Source organism: Emiliania huxleyi (assembly GCF_000372725.1).
Source record: "Emiliania huxleyi CCMP1516 unplaced genomic scaffold EMIHUscaffold_624, whole genome shotgun sequence".
NCBI lineage: Eukaryota > Haptophyta > Isochrysidales > Noelaerhabdaceae > Emiliania > Emiliania huxleyi.
Genome location: NW_005197320.1, coordinates 4,523 through 20,821, shown reverse-complemented (window position 1 = coordinate 20,821; position 16,299 = coordinate 4,523). Strand labels below are relative to the sequence as shown.

At 63.4% G+C, this 16,299-nt stretch overlaps 4 protein-coding genes across 4 annotated transcripts; 1 reads left to right on the top strand and 3 right to left on the bottom strand.

Moving 5' to 3' along the window:
- Nucleotides 1-915: 915 nt before the first annotated feature.
- On the top strand, nt 916-1,254 carry EMIHUDRAFT_248022 (hypothetical protein; the record flags this gene model as incomplete). Its single annotated transcript, XM_005763621.1, has 1 exon — nt 916-1,254. One exon carries the CDS (start codon nt 916-918, stop codon nt 1,252-1,254), a length of 339 nt encoding a protein of 112 aa, XP_005763678.1.
- Nucleotides 1,255-3,323: 2,069 nt separating this feature from the next.
- EMIHUDRAFT_120388 (hypothetical protein) lies at nt 3,324-6,802 on the bottom strand (the record flags this gene model as incomplete). The annotated part of the gene is made up of 4 exons (XM_005763620.1): nt 3,324-3,551; nt 4,007-4,145; nt 4,324-5,732; nt 5,933-6,802. 4 exons carry the CDS (start codon nt 6,800-6,802, stop codon nt 3,324-3,326), a joined length of 2,646 nt encoding a protein of 881 aa, XP_005763677.1.
- Nucleotides 6,803-8,286: 1,484 nt separating this feature from the next.
- On the bottom strand, nt 8,287-10,244 carry EMIHUDRAFT_120387 (hypothetical protein; the record flags this gene model as incomplete). The annotated part of the gene is made up of 3 exons (XM_005763619.1): nt 8,287-8,575; nt 8,778-9,137; nt 9,412-10,244. 3 exons carry the CDS (start codon nt 10,242-10,244, stop codon nt 8,287-8,289), a joined length of 1,482 nt encoding a protein of 493 aa, XP_005763676.1.
- A 4,872-nt stretch (nt 10,245-15,116) lies between these two features.
- Nucleotides 15,117-15,980, bottom strand: EMIHUDRAFT_459785 (hypothetical protein; the record flags this gene model as incomplete). The annotated part of the gene is made up of 2 exons (XM_005763618.1): nt 15,673-15,980; nt 15,117-15,433 (listed from the first exon to the last, which is right to left on the bottom strand). A coding segment is annotated over exon 2 (252 nt), but the record flags the coding sequence as incomplete, so codon positions are not given.
- Between the last annotated feature and the right edge of the window lie 319 nt (nt 15,981-16,299).

The window sequence follows — 16,299 nt, the reverse complement described above, 5'->3', positions numbered from 1 at the left end:
GAGGTGATGTGGAGTGAGCCTTTTCAGCCGATTGGCGGCGGAGCAGATTGGAGAACACCATCGTCACGTCCTTACGGCACTCGAACTCGAGGTCGGGCAGGTTGACGATCAGCTCCGCCAGCAGCTCTGTGGCGAGCACCGCCTGCGTGAGGCTGTCGCCCGGCCGCGCCGCCGCCGCTGCAGCGCCGTCGCTGTACAGTATGGTCTTCATCGCGCCAATATGCTCGGACAGGGGGCCCTTGGCACGCGCGCTCTCCAACGCCGCCTTGACCAGTGCGGCGTGGGATGAGGAGGTGCCCGGCGATGCCATTACGGATTTCTGGCGTCTTTTTTTACTTTTAGCTTAGCCTTCGATGTTATGAAACAACGCTGTTTCCTATTACAAACCTGTAAGGGGCCTAGGTGTGCTGAGTGAATTTCACCATCCAAGCCTGCGCTTTTGGCCGGTGGCCTCCTCGGACATGGTACCTCCGGTGAGATAGTGGCTGCCAGTTCGAGACTGGGGCCGATCGCACACGAGAGAGAGATTGTTAGCAATACCAAACAACTCTAACGCACTCACACGCCCAAACAACTCTAACGCACTCACACGTCATTTGTTGTGCCAGCGTGTGCTGAAAAGAAGAAAATGGAGCTTTCTAGGGTTGCGCAGACTATGAACAGGAGCGTCTTTAAAAAAATGATCGCCGGTGTATTGTTGGCCGCACACATTGATTTTAAAACGCATCAAACAGAAAAAAACAAACGCAAGTGGGACATGGCATATCCTGCGCGATCGCGTATTAGGATCGGTGTGAAAACAGTATAGTATGTGTGAATATAGAAAAAGTATGCGCCCGAGGAAAGGAGGAACAAACACGTATGCCAAGTTTCTTTCTTTTTCCCAGACTGCCAAACACCTGGCGTGAGAGACACATGGGCTGGGTGCTCTCCATAAAGATGACCTTTGGCTCGGCCGCAGAGAGGGACCGGTTCGGTGAGCTGTTCCGACCGCTGGCAGAGTGGGTGACGGCAAACGAGCCCAACACACTCGCTTACGACCTCCTCCTCTCCGACAAGGATGAATGTGTGGCGTGCGTGTTTGAGCGATATGCGACTAAGGCAGACTTGGCCACCCACCAGCAGAGCGAGCCATTCAAGGCCTTCAAGGCAGGATTGGCCGAGGCGGAGGCTGCCGGGACGATCCACAGAGTCAGTGTCGATGGACACTCCTTCAATGAGGCGCAGGTAGGTCACATGCAGCGACGCGGGTGAATCGGTTCCGGCGGACATGCAACGCTGTGTGTGTCATGACGGGCAGCCTCGACGGTAGCAAGCACTGGCCTCGCCACGGCGGCTTTCTGCGCTTCCACGGTCTCAGGTTCTCATTGCACGCGCGTCGGCCGTCTGCGCCTTTGCAGACAGACACACTCTCAGGCAACGCGTTTTCCTGCTCAAACTTCCTCCCGCCGTCGTCCGCCCCCCATTCATTGCCATTTGATCACTTCGGTCTTCGCGTATGTTTTGCGATATTGGTTTTTGCCCCGTGTATCTGACTATCACAGTTTCTCTTTTTAGCACCAATTCTAGGGTGAAAAATAGTGCGTCTCTAGCTTCTACCACGCACAACCCACAACGCAGAGTTCGCCGCGGCACGGTTGGTGCCCGATACCGTAGTAGAGGACGAGGCAGTACGCGCAGTACGGCAGGAAGGTGAAGGTCATCGACGAGTACACATAGTACAGAGCGAGTGACGGGTAATCGTGGCCGTGGCCAAGAAAATCAAAATATTAAGCTCTCTGTTTGGACCACGGTGAAAAACTCGACGGTTTTGGGCGTTTCAGAGCACGCTGAATCGATTGGCTGAGCTATAATTCTCGCCAGCCCTTTCCTTTCATAATTATTGACTCAAAACTCGATGATCGCGCGACTTTGGAGCCGTTATAGCTCAGCCAAAACGTTCCTCTCGAAAAATTGACTTAGGAAGCCGCAAACGGCAGCTTCTGAAAGACTCACCGGCGCTTATTCTCCTGATCTTTCAAAACCTAGGCCTGCGGCCAAAATTTTCTAAAGGCCGCTGCGCGGCCAGCGCAATGCGCAACCAGTCAGCGACCGACAGTCAGCAGCAGACTGTGACGATTGGCGGCCTCGCGCCCTCAGTCGACCTCCTCTACCAACTCCCCTGCCCAGCCCATATGCCTCATCCACGGTGGCGCAACCACTCGCGCAGGGAGAGAGAGAAAGTCGGCGATCTGCGCCGTGCAGATGAGCTCCGCCTCGTCTGCGTCGAGGACGCCCATCGCAGGGCTGTCATATAGCGCCATTGCATATGACGTACTGCATGTTGTTCATTACTTCGCAGGTGCCAAAGTCGAGGATAAACTCACTCAGCGATGGCGAAAGCTGCACTCCCGGCCGGCGGTAGGAGAGATGAAGGCTAATGTACTTCGCAGTGTACGGTGCCTTCCGGCGCGAACAGTGCCCGGGACGAAAGAGGAGGCGACGTCTCCCTCGTCCATGGACGGTGTAGCCAGCTTGAGAGACGGGAACGAACGGCGGTGAATCGCCGACAGCGGCGCCTTCGTTCCTTTCCAGTGAATCGCCGGCGGGTGCCCTGAGCGTTGTATCTGTCGGCCAGTTGCCGCACCGCCGGCAGCAGCTCCGCAGCAGCCGCCCAGATGGCGCCGGTTAGGACAGGAGCGAAGCCGCGTGGACACGGCTGAGCGACGCCGTGCGTCTCGTTTGGATGCTGCAGGCATGCCGGGCAGCGCGCGTGCTCCATACCGCGCGTCGAAAAGGAACAGGTCCCCGCCCGTGCGATGGCTATCTTTGTGCAGGGTTCTTTGTGGGTGCCGTGGGTCGGCGACTAGAGCCGTACACGCCGGGGGTCGCGTCCGCTCCCGTGCTCCCGATCCGCGATCGTGGGGACTAGCACTGGCCGTCTTCCACATGGTCCCTCGATCGGGTTCCTGCTGCTCCTAATATTCTTCGTACGTCCTCCTGCTGATCTCCGCAAAAGTCCTGCTCCCTCCCTCGTCTCGCTATGCATATAATCGCCCCCGTGCTGCGACGGCCCTGGCACCCACGCCCCCCTCCCCCCCATCCCACGGCAGAGCGCACATTGATAGTTAGAGGCTGCGCAGGCCGTCCCGTTTGCTTTTTTGCGCGCGCGTCTGTGTCCCCCCTGTGCCCTGAGCCCCCGCCCGTCGTCGGGGAGCGCGAAGGGAGAGGGCCGTTTAGCTCTATAGATATATTGAGACGGCGGTGCGCACCGATACACAAAATAACAATCTATAAATAGCCCGTACCGATCAGCCTCTCTTCTCATCAGACTCTCTTGTATGTTATAAGCCCCGCTCTCTGATGGAGAGATTCATTCTGCGGTAGTCCTCGATGCCAGCGGTGAGGGCGGACTTAATCCCCATCCCCGTCTGTACGTGCTGCTCTATCGCCGCCTGCAGGAGGCTGTCCGGGTGCCCCTTCAGGTACTGCATCAGCGCCATCCGCTCCCCCAGTTCTCCGGGCACGGCCGCCGCCGACGCGTTCAAGGCCGCCGTCGTCTCCTTGATCGCCTGCCTCAGCGCCGTCACTTGAGCCGTCACGGCGGAGTCGCGCGTCCCCCGTGCTGCGCGGCGCCTCCTCCCCTCCTTGGCCTCAGACGCGCGCACGTCGCCGTGCACGCGGAGAACACCCGCCTCCTTCGACCCGCCACGCCGCGGGGGGCAGTCGAGACAGTCACGGCGGGTGGGGTGCTGCTGCCGACACCTCTCGCACTGTTCCGGCGTCGGCGCCCTGCCGCCGCCGGCGCGCCATCGGCCGCGCGAGTCCTGACTGAAGCCATCGCTGCTGCCTCGTCGGTCTGGCGCAACCGGCTTGGCGGGCGGAGGCCGCGTACGAGAGTCGGCCTTTCGGAAGGAGGCGGCGGGGGCGGGTATGTGCCGGCGGGCTCGGGCGGGCGGGCGCGCTTCCGCGTGCGGCCGGCGGAGGGCTGCTGCGGGAGCGGCAGCGTGGTGCCGTATTACTGCACCGCCTGCTGCGTCGTCGGGAACGTGGGACCGCTCGTCTCCGCGCTTGGGCAGATATCTGCGCTTTGGTGCTGCGGGCCCGGAGCGGCCCCGCCCGAGGGAGGGGAGGTGCGACTCGCTGGCCTCTCCTGCCTGCCCCGCCTGCGTTCGCGCCGCCCGGGCTGCTCGTCTTCCTATCCGCTCCTTTCGCAGGGCGTCCGCCGCAGCCTGCGCCTCCTTCCGCGCCCTTTGCATGTATGCAGCGACCGCCTTCCTGTCGTCGACGCACGGGGGCGTGCTGCACTGCACTGGCGTGTGCGGCTTAGGACACCGTTGGAACCTTCTGCGGTACATGTCGTACTGGACGCTCGTCGGCTTGACGGGGCAGCAGTGCGTGTAGTGCGTGAAGAGGAAGATAAACCGGAAGGGCGAGTCGAACGGGCAGACGTGATTCTCCACCCTCGGCCCCTCATGCAGCGCGTTCACCGCGCGCGCCCAGCGCAGCATGCTGCTCACCACCTCGCGCCGCTCGGCGGCGTCCAGCTGGGAGGCCAAGTCTATCTCCTCGTATGTGTCGCCCCTGTAGAAGACCTCGAGGTGGCCGCCCGCCCCGTCGCCCCGCCCTGAGCCGCGCCACACGTACTTGGTGAGCGGCCGCCGCAGCCCGACGCAGGAGCTCTCAAAGGCGCAGCTCATGTATGCGCGCGAGGGCGGATCGCGCCAGCGCGAGACGAGACTTGCCCCGAGCAGATCCGACTGCTCGAGCTCCTCGTCCCCGTCGCCTCCTCCCTCCAGGTCGATGATACTCTGGAGTGCGGCGGAGCCGGCGAGGGGGTGGGGCGGCATTCCCATCATCTCGAGCACGGTCGGCGCGATGGCGGTTTCGCTCCAAACGCCGCCCACCCTCGCAGGCAGCGCGTCGGCGCCGGCGCCGGCGATGACGAGCGGGATGCGCACCTGCGTGTCGTAGACCGCGCCGCCGTGCCCCGCGTCGGAGTGGTGGCTCTGCATGAAGCCCTCGCCGTGGTCGGCGCTGATTAGCACCGTCGTGTCCTCGAGCAAGCCCGCGCGCTCCAGGATCTGCCACACCGCCTGCAAGTACGAGTCGGCGCACCGCAGCTCGCGCGCGTACGCGGAGGCGTCCCTTTCCATCGCCGCCTTGACCTTGTCCGATCGGCTCGGCGGGTCTGCCTCGCGCGCGCCCTCTATTGAGCCGGTCGCGGCGCGTAGCGCCCGCTCGCTGTAGTTTGTGGGCCGAGGCAGCGGCACGCTAAAGTTCGTGTCGTTGCCGAGGCGGCCGCCGCGCTGCCAGAGCCGGTCGCAGCCCCAGAGCAGCTTGGTGCCAGCCGGATGGTCCGACGGCGTGTACGGCGAGTGGGTGTTGAGCGTGAGGAGGGAGAGGAAGAAGCGCTGCTGCGCGCCGACCGTGCGCACGAAGGTCTCGATGGCGTGCAAGCCCGAAAAGTCGTCGTGGCCGAGGAAGTTGTAGGTGGGGCGGCTGCTCGCCTCGTCAGTCAGCATCGACGACCAGACCGAGTCGAAGCCGAGGTCGCGCTGGAACGAGAGGCGAGACGTCGAGTAGAGCGCCGAGTGGATGCCGCCCCGCCGCAGCAGCGTCGGCAAGCACGCGTTGTGGTAGCGAGCCACTTCGTACTCCGCGCGCCGCACGCCGAGGTACGGCCGCAGGCCGCAATGCGACGCGTAAAAGGCGTGGAGCGTGTTCGGCTCGCTCGCGTACACGTCCTCCACCTACCTTAAGGTCCGTGCTGAATGCGCCAGCCTCAGGGCGGGAAGGCGGTGTCGTGCAGAGTACTCCGAGCACCGCGTGAATACGAGGGGTACGAGCACAAGTGAATACAGCGGAATGCGGTCGAATACAGTTGAAGACGTGTCCTCTCGAGCGCTAGCTGGAGGACAAGAATGCGTCCTCCGCCTCTAGGGCGCCCCACCACAGACGCGACGCGCGGCCTCCTCCGCCGCGTCAGCGAGTGCAGGAACGGCATCGTCGTGCGGCGCAAGCCCGGGCCGACCAGACCGGCGTGCACTGCTCCGACCGACTCAAGAGTGATCAGCACAACGTTTCGGCTCGTGTTGCCGCCGCCGCCGCCGCCGCCGCGGCGGCGGCGGCGGTGCGCCGTGCGCTGCGTGCTCAGGGTCGAGTTGAGAGATGCGGCGCCCGAGTCACGGGGCGGCGAGGCGGCGGCGCTCGCTGCATGCGGGCCGATCGCCGCCCAAGCGTCGTCGAGGAGGACGGCGAGCCCGTTTGGCGCCTGCGCTAGCTCCAGCTCGGCGGAGCACCCGTCGCGGCAGCACGGCGGGTCGGCGGCGAGGGCCAAGGCGGTGGCGGTGGCAACGGCGAGACCGCCGCGCAGTGTGACGCGCGGCCGCCAGAACCGCTCGAGGCGCAGGCACACGCCAAGCGGGATGAGGCACAGCAGCCCGACCCACGCGGCGGCGGGCACCATGGCTCCGTTCTTCAGCAGCGTCTGCCACTTGCTGACCGAGATCAGGTGGTCGACGACGAGCGCCCACGCGTCAGAGTGCATCCGGATGCCGGCCGTCGCTTGGAGGCCAAAGTCGATGACCAGATGAACGAGAGCAGCGGCTGTGGCTGCCTCGCGAAGCAATGCTAACGGCAAGGCCCACAGAGCTAGTGACCAGCCCACCGACGCTTTCCAGTCCTGCAAGAGACCGCACCACAGCATGTACGCGGCATCGACGCGCTCGAGCGCCGCCGCGCGAACAGCGACTGATGCGACAAGCACCAGCAGGCCGAGCCCAGCTGGCGGCGCGGCAAGACCTTCATGGCTCGTCGACATCGATTAGTTAGCAGGCTGAGCCCAGGCGCGGAAACCAGGTTCGTTGTGTGTACTTGTTACGTGAAAACCCGCTGGGACCCGGACGCCAGCACACACGGCGTTGTGAAGAGCTGGGGCGCGCCACCCAAGAGCCTAGGTAGGTGCGGATCGGCAAGAGCGCAATCGATCTTTTTGCCCTCTATAGGGCGGCGGTGGCAGTGGACGGCGCCGAGGCAGTGCAGGTGGTGATGGCGGCGGCCGCGGTACGCAACGTGGCGGAGGGCGCGGAGGGCGCGGAAGGCGCGGAGGGCGCGGAGGCAGCGGTGGCAGCGGTGGCGGCAGCAGCGGTGGCAGCGGGCGCAGCCCGATCAAAAAGAGGGGGCACGATCAGCGTGGCGGTCGGTCGTCGCAGCAGGTCGCTGCCGACAGGGCGCGACGTAACTCAGAAGCAAGGGCGGCGAAGAGGGCGGCAGCGCGCGCAAAGGAGAACGCGGCTGCTGCGGCGCTGGAGCAGCAGGGGGCGCAGCCGGCGGCAACCAGCAGTGGCGCCTCGGCGACCGGCATCCTTGCTGGCCTGCATGGGAGGATCTTCGGTAGTGGATAGCCATGAGAGCGTCTAAATCCTCCTTCTCCCTTCCACTCCCTTCCTTTCCCCTTCCCGCCCGTTCCCGGCCTCCGGCCGGCGCCTGCGGCGCCCTTCTTTTTTTTTCTTTTCTGGTAACACTGTAAAAAAAATGCCCTATAAGCTGTGTGCCGCTGTTTTCACGCTGCTCAGCACGCCCCCCGGTTAAGCTGCAATGCAAAACTCTTTTTACCACCTTCAGGTACACCCCCAAGACTCCCCCAAACCGCCCAGGATGAGCTCCTGAGGTGCCATTCCGCCCAAGATATGACCGGTTGAAGTTGGGGTTCCACGGTCAGGATGGAGGTGTCGAACTGGATGGGGGTCAGCCAGGGCGTCGAGCAGCTCAAAGAGGTCTGGTATCGAGCTGTAATAATACAAGTGGTGTCCATGGCCGTACTGCGGAGGTGGGTCGACCATCCGATCCACCAAGACCACAGCTCCACTGGCCAGGGCTTCTCCCAGCCGTGAGTCACCTTCCCAGTTGTTTGGATTCACTGTGACGATGATTTGACTTTCCACAAGCGCATTTACGTAGTTCATTTGAACGCTTGATCGACCGATCCCGCCCTTTATGTCCCACCAGACCAATATGGCTCGTCCACCTCGAACCATGGGTGCTGGCATTCATGGCCCAGGAAGAGAGCGCCAGCCTGCACGCTACATTTTCCCGTGTTAGCGACTCACCACATCCGAACAACATGGCTCCGTCGCGCTCCACCGGAACATAGGTTGGCAGGTGGGCTGACAAAACTACATGTAACCCGGCCACAGTGGCACAACTAACCCGGCCAAAAGTTTGCGAGAAGAATTAACTACAGGTTCGGAGAGCTTGCACGTGGTAGCGGCGGAGGATCTGCGGCCGCAGCCTCCAGGCCCTCCATCACGAACTCGACGTTCTCGCGTAGCTGCGCGTGCGGGTAGTCCGCGCGCTCGGCCTCGCTCGCGGCCGCGCGCTCGCCGTCTCCGCCGCCCGGCGCGCCTTCTGCCGGGCCTTCTTGGCCTTGCGTGACGCGGCCTTTGCCGCGAGCTGCTCCTTGGTGAGCTCCTTCTTCTTCGGCGCGGTGCGCTCGATGTACGAGCGCTCCGCCGCCTGCACCGACGCGCGGTCGCCCGCGGCCTTCTCGTGCTTCAGGTCGACCTCGATGGTCGCGTAGCCAGGCTTTATCACCCTGACACAAGACGCACCGAACAACCTTGCGACACTCACTGCGTCCTCCAGTTGCGCGCGATCGGAGCTATTCCAGGGACCGCTGCGCCTGGCTCTGGCTGAGGTCGTGGTGATTAGCAAACGGGTGGAAATGTCGACCCTTCCGAGAAAGAGGCGCTGCTCACGAATGAGATGGAGTCAGTCGACTTCGCATCGCTACGGACCTGGAGAGCATGCCGCATACTAACATCAATGCGAGGCCCATCGGCAAAGCCGGGTCGCGGAAGCCCAATGATTTTGGCGTGCGCGTGACGCTGCAGCTGCAGCCGCGAAAGCAAAAGCGATTTGCCGTCACCAAGGGGAGCGCGCGGCTGCAGATGCTGCCGCCCTCGCTCATGCCGCCCCCTCGCGCGACTCGCAGCGACGCCGTCTCGGACACCACCGAGAAGGCGAGATCATCGACCACGCGCACGAGTTCTGCCCGACCAGTCCTCATCAGCGCGACGTGATGAAGCGGCGCACGGGCCCATGCCACGTACGAGGAGAAGGCCGCGCTCATCCTCTCGGACGTGCGCTTGGAGTACCTCGTCTCTGGCAGGTTCGGCATTGTGTGGAGGGGCTGGTGTGAGGCCCGATGCCGCCTTCGCGCCGATATGGTGGTTCGGTGTGGTTTTTCTGCTGAGTTCGGTGTTCCAGTAGGAGTAGCGCACCCCTGTACGCGGCAGCACAAGCTGAGAGCTTCTAAAGCCTACCCGCCGTCCGAGCCGTCCCTCGCTCCCCGGCTCGGCTCCACACCTCTCTCTCCCCCTCTCTCTCACCTCGTCCAGAGAGACGCGCACGCGGGCGCAGCGGCCTCACTCGCACGGCGGCAGCTCGCGCCCGTGCGTGGGGATCAGCGCGAGGAAGTGGTTGCCGCCCTCGCCGTGCCGCTTGACGTCGGCGGGCTTGCACTTTGGGAAGCGGTCATCCGCGGCGATGATGCACACGCGCTTGCCGGACTTGTCGAACTTTGGCGAGCCAAACGCGCCGCAAAGCTGCAGCCGGAACTCGGTCCCGTTGCACGCGGCCACCGGCTCAAAGACGTGGATCGGCCGCTTCATCGCGTTGACCAGCGCGAGGATCTCCGGCCCGCCGCCCCACACACCCTTGCGCCGCATCGACGAGCAGTAGTCCTCGCTAGTCATGTTGTACTGCTCGGCGGCCGCCGCGACCAGCTCGCTCGCCGTAATCGACTGGTCGCCCTCGAGATGGAGCGAGCAGTTCGGGTCGGCGGTGAGGGTGTCCACCGCCAGCTGCCTCAGCTCGCGCACGCGCCCGTCCAGCCACGGGTCGTGCATGTCGACGTGCGTGCAGTTGTCGTCGTACGCCATGCTGATGGCGATCGAGTGGAAGAGGCAGTCGCCGGTGCCCTGCACCTGCTGCACGCAAAAGGTCGAGTTGCGGCCCGGCTGGCTGACCTGCGGCTCCAGCTCCTGCAGCACCTCCGGGTAGAAGCCCGATCGCGTTCGCACGATCCGCTGTAAGCTGCTCTCCTCCTCGTCGCTGCGCCGCCGCGAGTTGAAGATGCCGGCCCCGCCACGCGCCGCGAGCAGCGCTTCGCGAGGATCCTGCTGCCGCCGCCTCGAGGCGGCAAGCGGGAGGATCCGGGCGGAGACCACGGCAACGAGGCTCAACCAGACCCAAGACCGCATGTGCTCAGTAAAAAAATCGTATACTCGCAGAATGTGGGTAAACGAAAGTAGCGTATACGCTACTATGAAAGAAGAAGCCGAAAAAACACGCCGGAGTCAGTCCGCCCGAGCCAGCCAGCTGCCGGCTCGCACGGCAGCCTCTTCCTCTCGACCAGCCTCAACTTCCGTACAGTCAGCATTTTGTCGCTGCGTGCTCGTGGCCAGCTGTGGCGGCGGTCGAAGTTCGCCCAGATTCGGTGACGAGCGCCAGACGATAGTAGTGTCTCTGTTCGCCCTGTGCATGTCAGGCCAGGCTGCAGCAGGGCACTACCATCGTGCTGCCCTGTTGCAGCCTGACTTTGCCCACTGTGCACAGGCGCCAGAGCACCACCACCGCCCGGTATCGTGTCACGGCGAGCTCCTTCTGCGCCCGCTCGCGAGGCTCTCGCGCTGGCACACTTTGGCCATCTGCTGCTCGCGTTCGGCGGGCTCTTCTCCGCACTCCTGCCACGGTGCCGTCACCACACACCTTCTGGCCGGCCTGAGCCGCGCGGGGTCGCCAGCGGGGGCAACGCGTCGACCTCTCTCTCTGGTGCACCACGGGCCGCAACGGCCTGCTAGCCGCGTGCGCGAGGAGGCAGTGTGCCGGCACAGTCGAGCCGGAGCATCGGGTTCTGGATGCTTGTGGGGTCAAGTCTGACCTTATGCGGCCTAATATGCAATAATAATGCTATGCTCTCACCCAGTCTGTTGAGATATTATCCCTCAAAGTCGAATTTTCGTTTACTGGTGACCATAGTAGTGCCTAGTGTCTGTCTTGTTTGCGAGATCTTCAAACGAATCCCTTAAAGTCTCGACAATCACTAAGCTGCTTATGTGGCACCGCAGAGGCTCCCTTGGGGATGCCTGAGGCCACCCCAACCACACACTAAGCCGTACGTAGACGAATTGGGCGCTACTTTTTTCGTTTACCCACATATTATGCGAGTAGAGGGGAGGCACGGTCAACGGCCCAATCCATCAATTCCACTCATCTTCCGGTGCTTGGCCCCGTGCAACAGCGGTCCGGCAGGCTGCCCCCAAGGCCCCCTGGGCCGCTGCGGGTTTGGGAGTTATGCTTAGGCACAGCTTCGGCGATGGCAGCCCCTCTCTGGGGTGTTGCATAGGCGGGGAGTCTCCCCCGCTGGTCTCCTCCTTCCCATTTTTTTCTTTTCTTTTGAGAGCAGGACGCCGGGTTTGTCTTGTATGTGCATGTCGGGCCTGGGTGTGCGTGAGGGGCAGAAGGGCGGGAGCGTGCGGGGCAGAGGCCCAACGTCGGGCGGCTTGTCGGGGTCCGGAGCATTCGAGGGGGGAACGAGGAGGGGAGAATGGGCGGTCGGCGTCGGGGTAGAGCAACAGGCGCGTACGGGGTAGCCGTCACTCTCCCGCCTCACAAGGGCGGGGCTGTCCCGGAAAGTGAGAGACGCCGGGCAGCGTGGCGCATTACTGAACCCTCCCATACGTGCTCGTACTCCTCCTTCGCTGTCCCATCTCCTCATCTCTTTCCCGCCTGGGCGGGGCGGTGGGCGGGCGCGCGGTGCGGCATGGCGTGTGCGTGTGCGTGACTGCAACGGAGGACCGCTCGCAGAGGACCATTGGGTTTGTACTATTAACAACGAAGGCGCTCTCAAAAAATCTTTCAGTCATCTTCACTCTCTCGCCCTTCTCATCACCGCCCCGGCGCCCACTCCTCGACCTTCTTGGGCAGCAGCTGGTTCGACAGGTCCTCTCCGCGGCCGCGCGCAACCTTCGTCATCACAATGCCAATCCGCGCGCGGCCGTCGACCGGCAAGCACACGCCTCGACTCGGGCACAGTGTTCCGAGGGCAAGGGTGAGGGGCTCGAGGGCCCAACAGGAGAATCGTGCTTTTTGGGTTGGGTTGGGTTGTTGGGGCACACAGTGACACATCAAACAATACATATTCAACCTGAGTTGCCGGGAACGGCAACTGGGGTCCGTTCTGACTAGTACATGTAACACGTTCTGGCCCTCGCCATTCTGATCATTCCTGGAACACCCTCGGACCGACCCACGGGATGGGCGACGTACACCCTAATTCTTGGCCTCGCGGAGATCGGGGAGGAAGTTAAAAAAAATGGCACGAAAGTGTCGATCGCTGCAATCTTTTAGTTGAAGACTTCGTCCTTGGGTTTCACAAGGCACAACATATGGGGGTCGGTGAGCGGCCAATGGATGTTGTGAGCAGCTAACGTCCTTCGTGCCGCGGCGCTTTATTATTGTCTGCGTGCTGTTCTGCATTGGTGTGCCGCGTGTGCTTACCACTCGCTCTGGAGGAAGCCAGGGCCAGGGCCTGCTGGTTGGTGGGAATGACGCTGGCTTCGGGGTGGCGGCGCAGGACAAAGGGCAACCACGTGTTGCCGAGGAAGCCACGGAGAGCAGCGATACCACTGCCGCGGAAGGAGCCTTGGACGTAACCGAGCAGAGCGATACCACTACCGTGGAGGGGAGCGACGTGACTTTCATGCCATATCCGCACAAGGAACTTCCTCTGCTATGGAATCGCAGCGACGGCTTCCCGTGGGCGACGATCAAAACCGACGGAGGCGCCAGGACCCGTTCTCGGGGCGGCACAACAGACGTCATTCAGAGCTCTGCGCTGCGGGATGGTTTCTCGCGTTGAAGAGCGGAAACAACGCGAGTGAGTGGGAGCCGCTTCACATCGAGTGCCAGTCGACTACCGAGGCGACGAAGGGATGCACGCGTCGGCGAAATGAATCTGCAAGCAATAGACAGCGCACAACAATTCAGCTTGCCCATGGTGGACTTTTTCACCGTGACCGCTCTTTGCAAATGGTCAAATTGCACAGCTGATGGTGGGCACAGATCGCGCTTTCTCAATCGCATCAAAGCAAACATTGTGCTAAACCTTCTCTGTGTGGCGGGAACTACGCCAGTGTCAGAATCCCACAGTGGTCGATCCAGCCGTGTAAATACACGTATGACGAGGTTAGACTCTTGCGGCAACTGTCGCCCACTCGCCGACGCAACGTTCTCCTCAACTCACGAGAATGACTATTATCAGTCATCAACCAAGTGCAACCAGACTCTGTACATCCACGTGCACGTGCCAAAAACTGGGGGCACGACTGTCTACCATCGCCTCGCCACGTACAAAGATTTTGCGACAACGGTATGCTACCCGGCCTTTCAGCAAACATGCTGCGGCAGGGAGCCTTTGCAAGCCGTATTCGCGAGGGACTTCACTTGCGGCAAGTGCAGCGTCGCCTCTGCCGAGTGGACGTTCGATCGCCTCCTGAGCATTGGGCTTCTCGGCGCGACGTCGGATGCTCGGCTGATTACCTTTGTTCGCAATCCGCTCATGGAGGCGCGGTCTGCTATTGAGCACGACATCCGCCGAGGCCGCTATCATAGCGTGCAAGAGAAGCTCGACATGATCGCCGGCAAAGTGCCGTCGCAAGGCTACAACGTCATGGAAATGCAGGCTCACCACCTTCTTCCGCACACAAAGCCAGACGATCGATCCAGCGTTTTCGCCGTCAAAGCCAACGAGGTCGAGAGCTTCCTCGCTCGAAGCTACTTCTTTGTGGGTGTCAGTGACTGGTTCTTCCACAGCATGTGCGCGCTCGAGTACAAGCTGGGCCTCTTCCAGCCTCGGGAATGCAACTGTGCCCCCGCAGGCTCTGCGCCCCGCCGGCTCGATGCCGCCAGTCGTGCAAAGCCTGTATCTGGAGCCACGCCCTCCTACACGGCGGTCGCCAGCAATGTGCACTCAGAGATCGACGCGAATGTGACGTACTCGTCTGCCCAGCTGCACCAGCTGAACGCGCTGCTTCGTATGGACGGGGTCCTCTATTCCGCGGCAATCGCTCGCCTCCTCCAGCTGCTGCTAGAGATTCAGAAGACACATCACGTTGACCTCATGAGCTGCTTCGTGCGGTGAGGAGCATGTTCCGCCGCGACGGAGGGGACGCCGCGCCCGCGGGCACGCCCCGAGCCAAAGCTCATGCTGCGCTGCAACATGCGCGCCGTCGGCTGAGTAGGTAACTTGACAGCTAGCTCAGCCTTCCAGCTCTATCAACTAGCTAGGCACAAGAAAGGATCTTACAACACAAGAAAGGAAAAACACAAACGGTGAAACGAATAGCTGTGCGTTCCGGAGGTGAAGTTACTCATCCCTGGGCACCCGCCCACAGAGCCGGCAAGTACCACGGATGCGTTTGACTTATGTTGGCGCATTCTGCATGTGGCTGCCCTTGCCGTCGAGAGGCATTTCGTGCGGCGGCGTCCGAGGCAGCTTGAGGCGCTGCTGGAATGGGGTCGGCAGCTGCGACCGCGCACTTGCATTGCCCTCAGGGGGGACGATGGTGCGGACGCGGGCGTGGTGAGGGCAGCAGGTGAGTGGCGGTCACACTGGGGACACCCCTGGTCAACTCAGGGTGTGTGTGGGTGTCCACACCCCGTAAGGTGTTACGAGGCACACCGGGCCGAATTTTGATGGGGACGGACCGTGCACAACACGCTCCAGCGGGCGCGTCGTCCCTCACCGGACACACCTCCAACATCCTATCTGCTCGGATCCGAACCCGCGTATCTCACAAGATCCGATCTCGCTCAAGGGCCGCAGAATGTGTTGTGCGTGTCCATGTCCATGTGGGGTGCAGCACTCCGCCGTTCAGATTCACTCAGTGACGCCAAAGAGGGCGTTGAACTCCTCGTCGGTCACCTTCTCGCCCCCCTCCTGGAACGCATCATCGGCAGCGCCGACATCGGTCGAGAAATCACCAAACGCAGCCTCGTCTGTCGCGGCGCCGGCCGGCCAAGCCTCGCTCGATCCCGAGGCGCCCCCACTGCCCCCGCCCCCCTCCTCAAACTCGCCCGCCCAATCGGGCGCATCGGCCGGCACAGCCGCCGCCGCCACAGCCCCGCCCTCTGCCGCCGCCGCCACCGCCCCGCCCTCTGCCGCCGCCGCCACCGCCCCGCCCTCTGCCGCCGCCGCCTCGGCGCCGCCCTCCAGCACGCCGTCGCTGGGCTCGCCAAGCTCCGCCAAGGGGCGCGCCTCGGCGGCGGACGGGGCGGAGGCGGCGGGCGGCGCGGCGGGCAGCGGGGAGGAGCCAAGCAGCGCCATCGGCGAGGTTGGCCGAGACGGCTCGTCAACGAGGTCGCCCAGCCTGGCCGAGGTGCTCCCCTCCTGCGGGACGTGTCACGGACGTGTCACGGACGTGTCACGGTCATGTCACGGACGTGTCACGGACGTGTCACGGACGTGTCACGGACGTGTCACGGCGCGCCGGGATCTTGTGATGGCCAAGACGGGGGGGGGGGGGGTGAGGGGTGCACTCGGAGACACAGGGGAGATTGGGTGCATCGCGGGACATGTCTCGGAAACGGCTCGGAGTGTCTCGGAGGCGTCTCAGAGGCGCAAAGCGCCTCTGGCGCGGAGAGGAGCTCTGATTGCGCAAAGTCTCCAAAGCCGGCGTCCTCCACCGCTCCCTCCGCCGCCCCGCCCTCCCCCACCAACTTGCTAAACGGCGCCCCCCCGCCCGCCACCTCGGCCGCCGGCGCCACGCGGACCGCGGCGGCCGCGCCACCGCCACCGCCGCCAAAAAAGTCGTCCGCGTCGTCTACGACGCCGCCGCCCGCCGCAACCCCGAACGCACCGGCAGCAGGGAAACACGCGGGCGCGGTGGCGCCGTCCCAGCCGCCGCCGCAGTCCAAACCACCGCCGCCGCCGCCGCCGCCGCCGCCGCCGCCGCCGCCGCCGCCGCCGCCGCCGCCGCCGCCGGCTGTGCCGCCATTCCTTTCCCAACCGTTCTCCCCTGCAGCCCCGGTGCCGACGCCTCCGCCAGCCGCCTCGCCCGCTCCGTGCGGGTCGTTCGGCCCGAGCCTACGTAGTGAATGCGCCAGCCTCCGGGCGGGAAGGCGGTGTCGTGCGGAGTACTCGGAGCACCGCGTGAGTACGAGGGGGGGGGGGGGCGAATGCAGTGGAAGCAGCCGAATACGGCTGAATACGGCCGAAGCCGTGTCCTCTCGAGCGCTGGTTGGGAGACGAGAAAA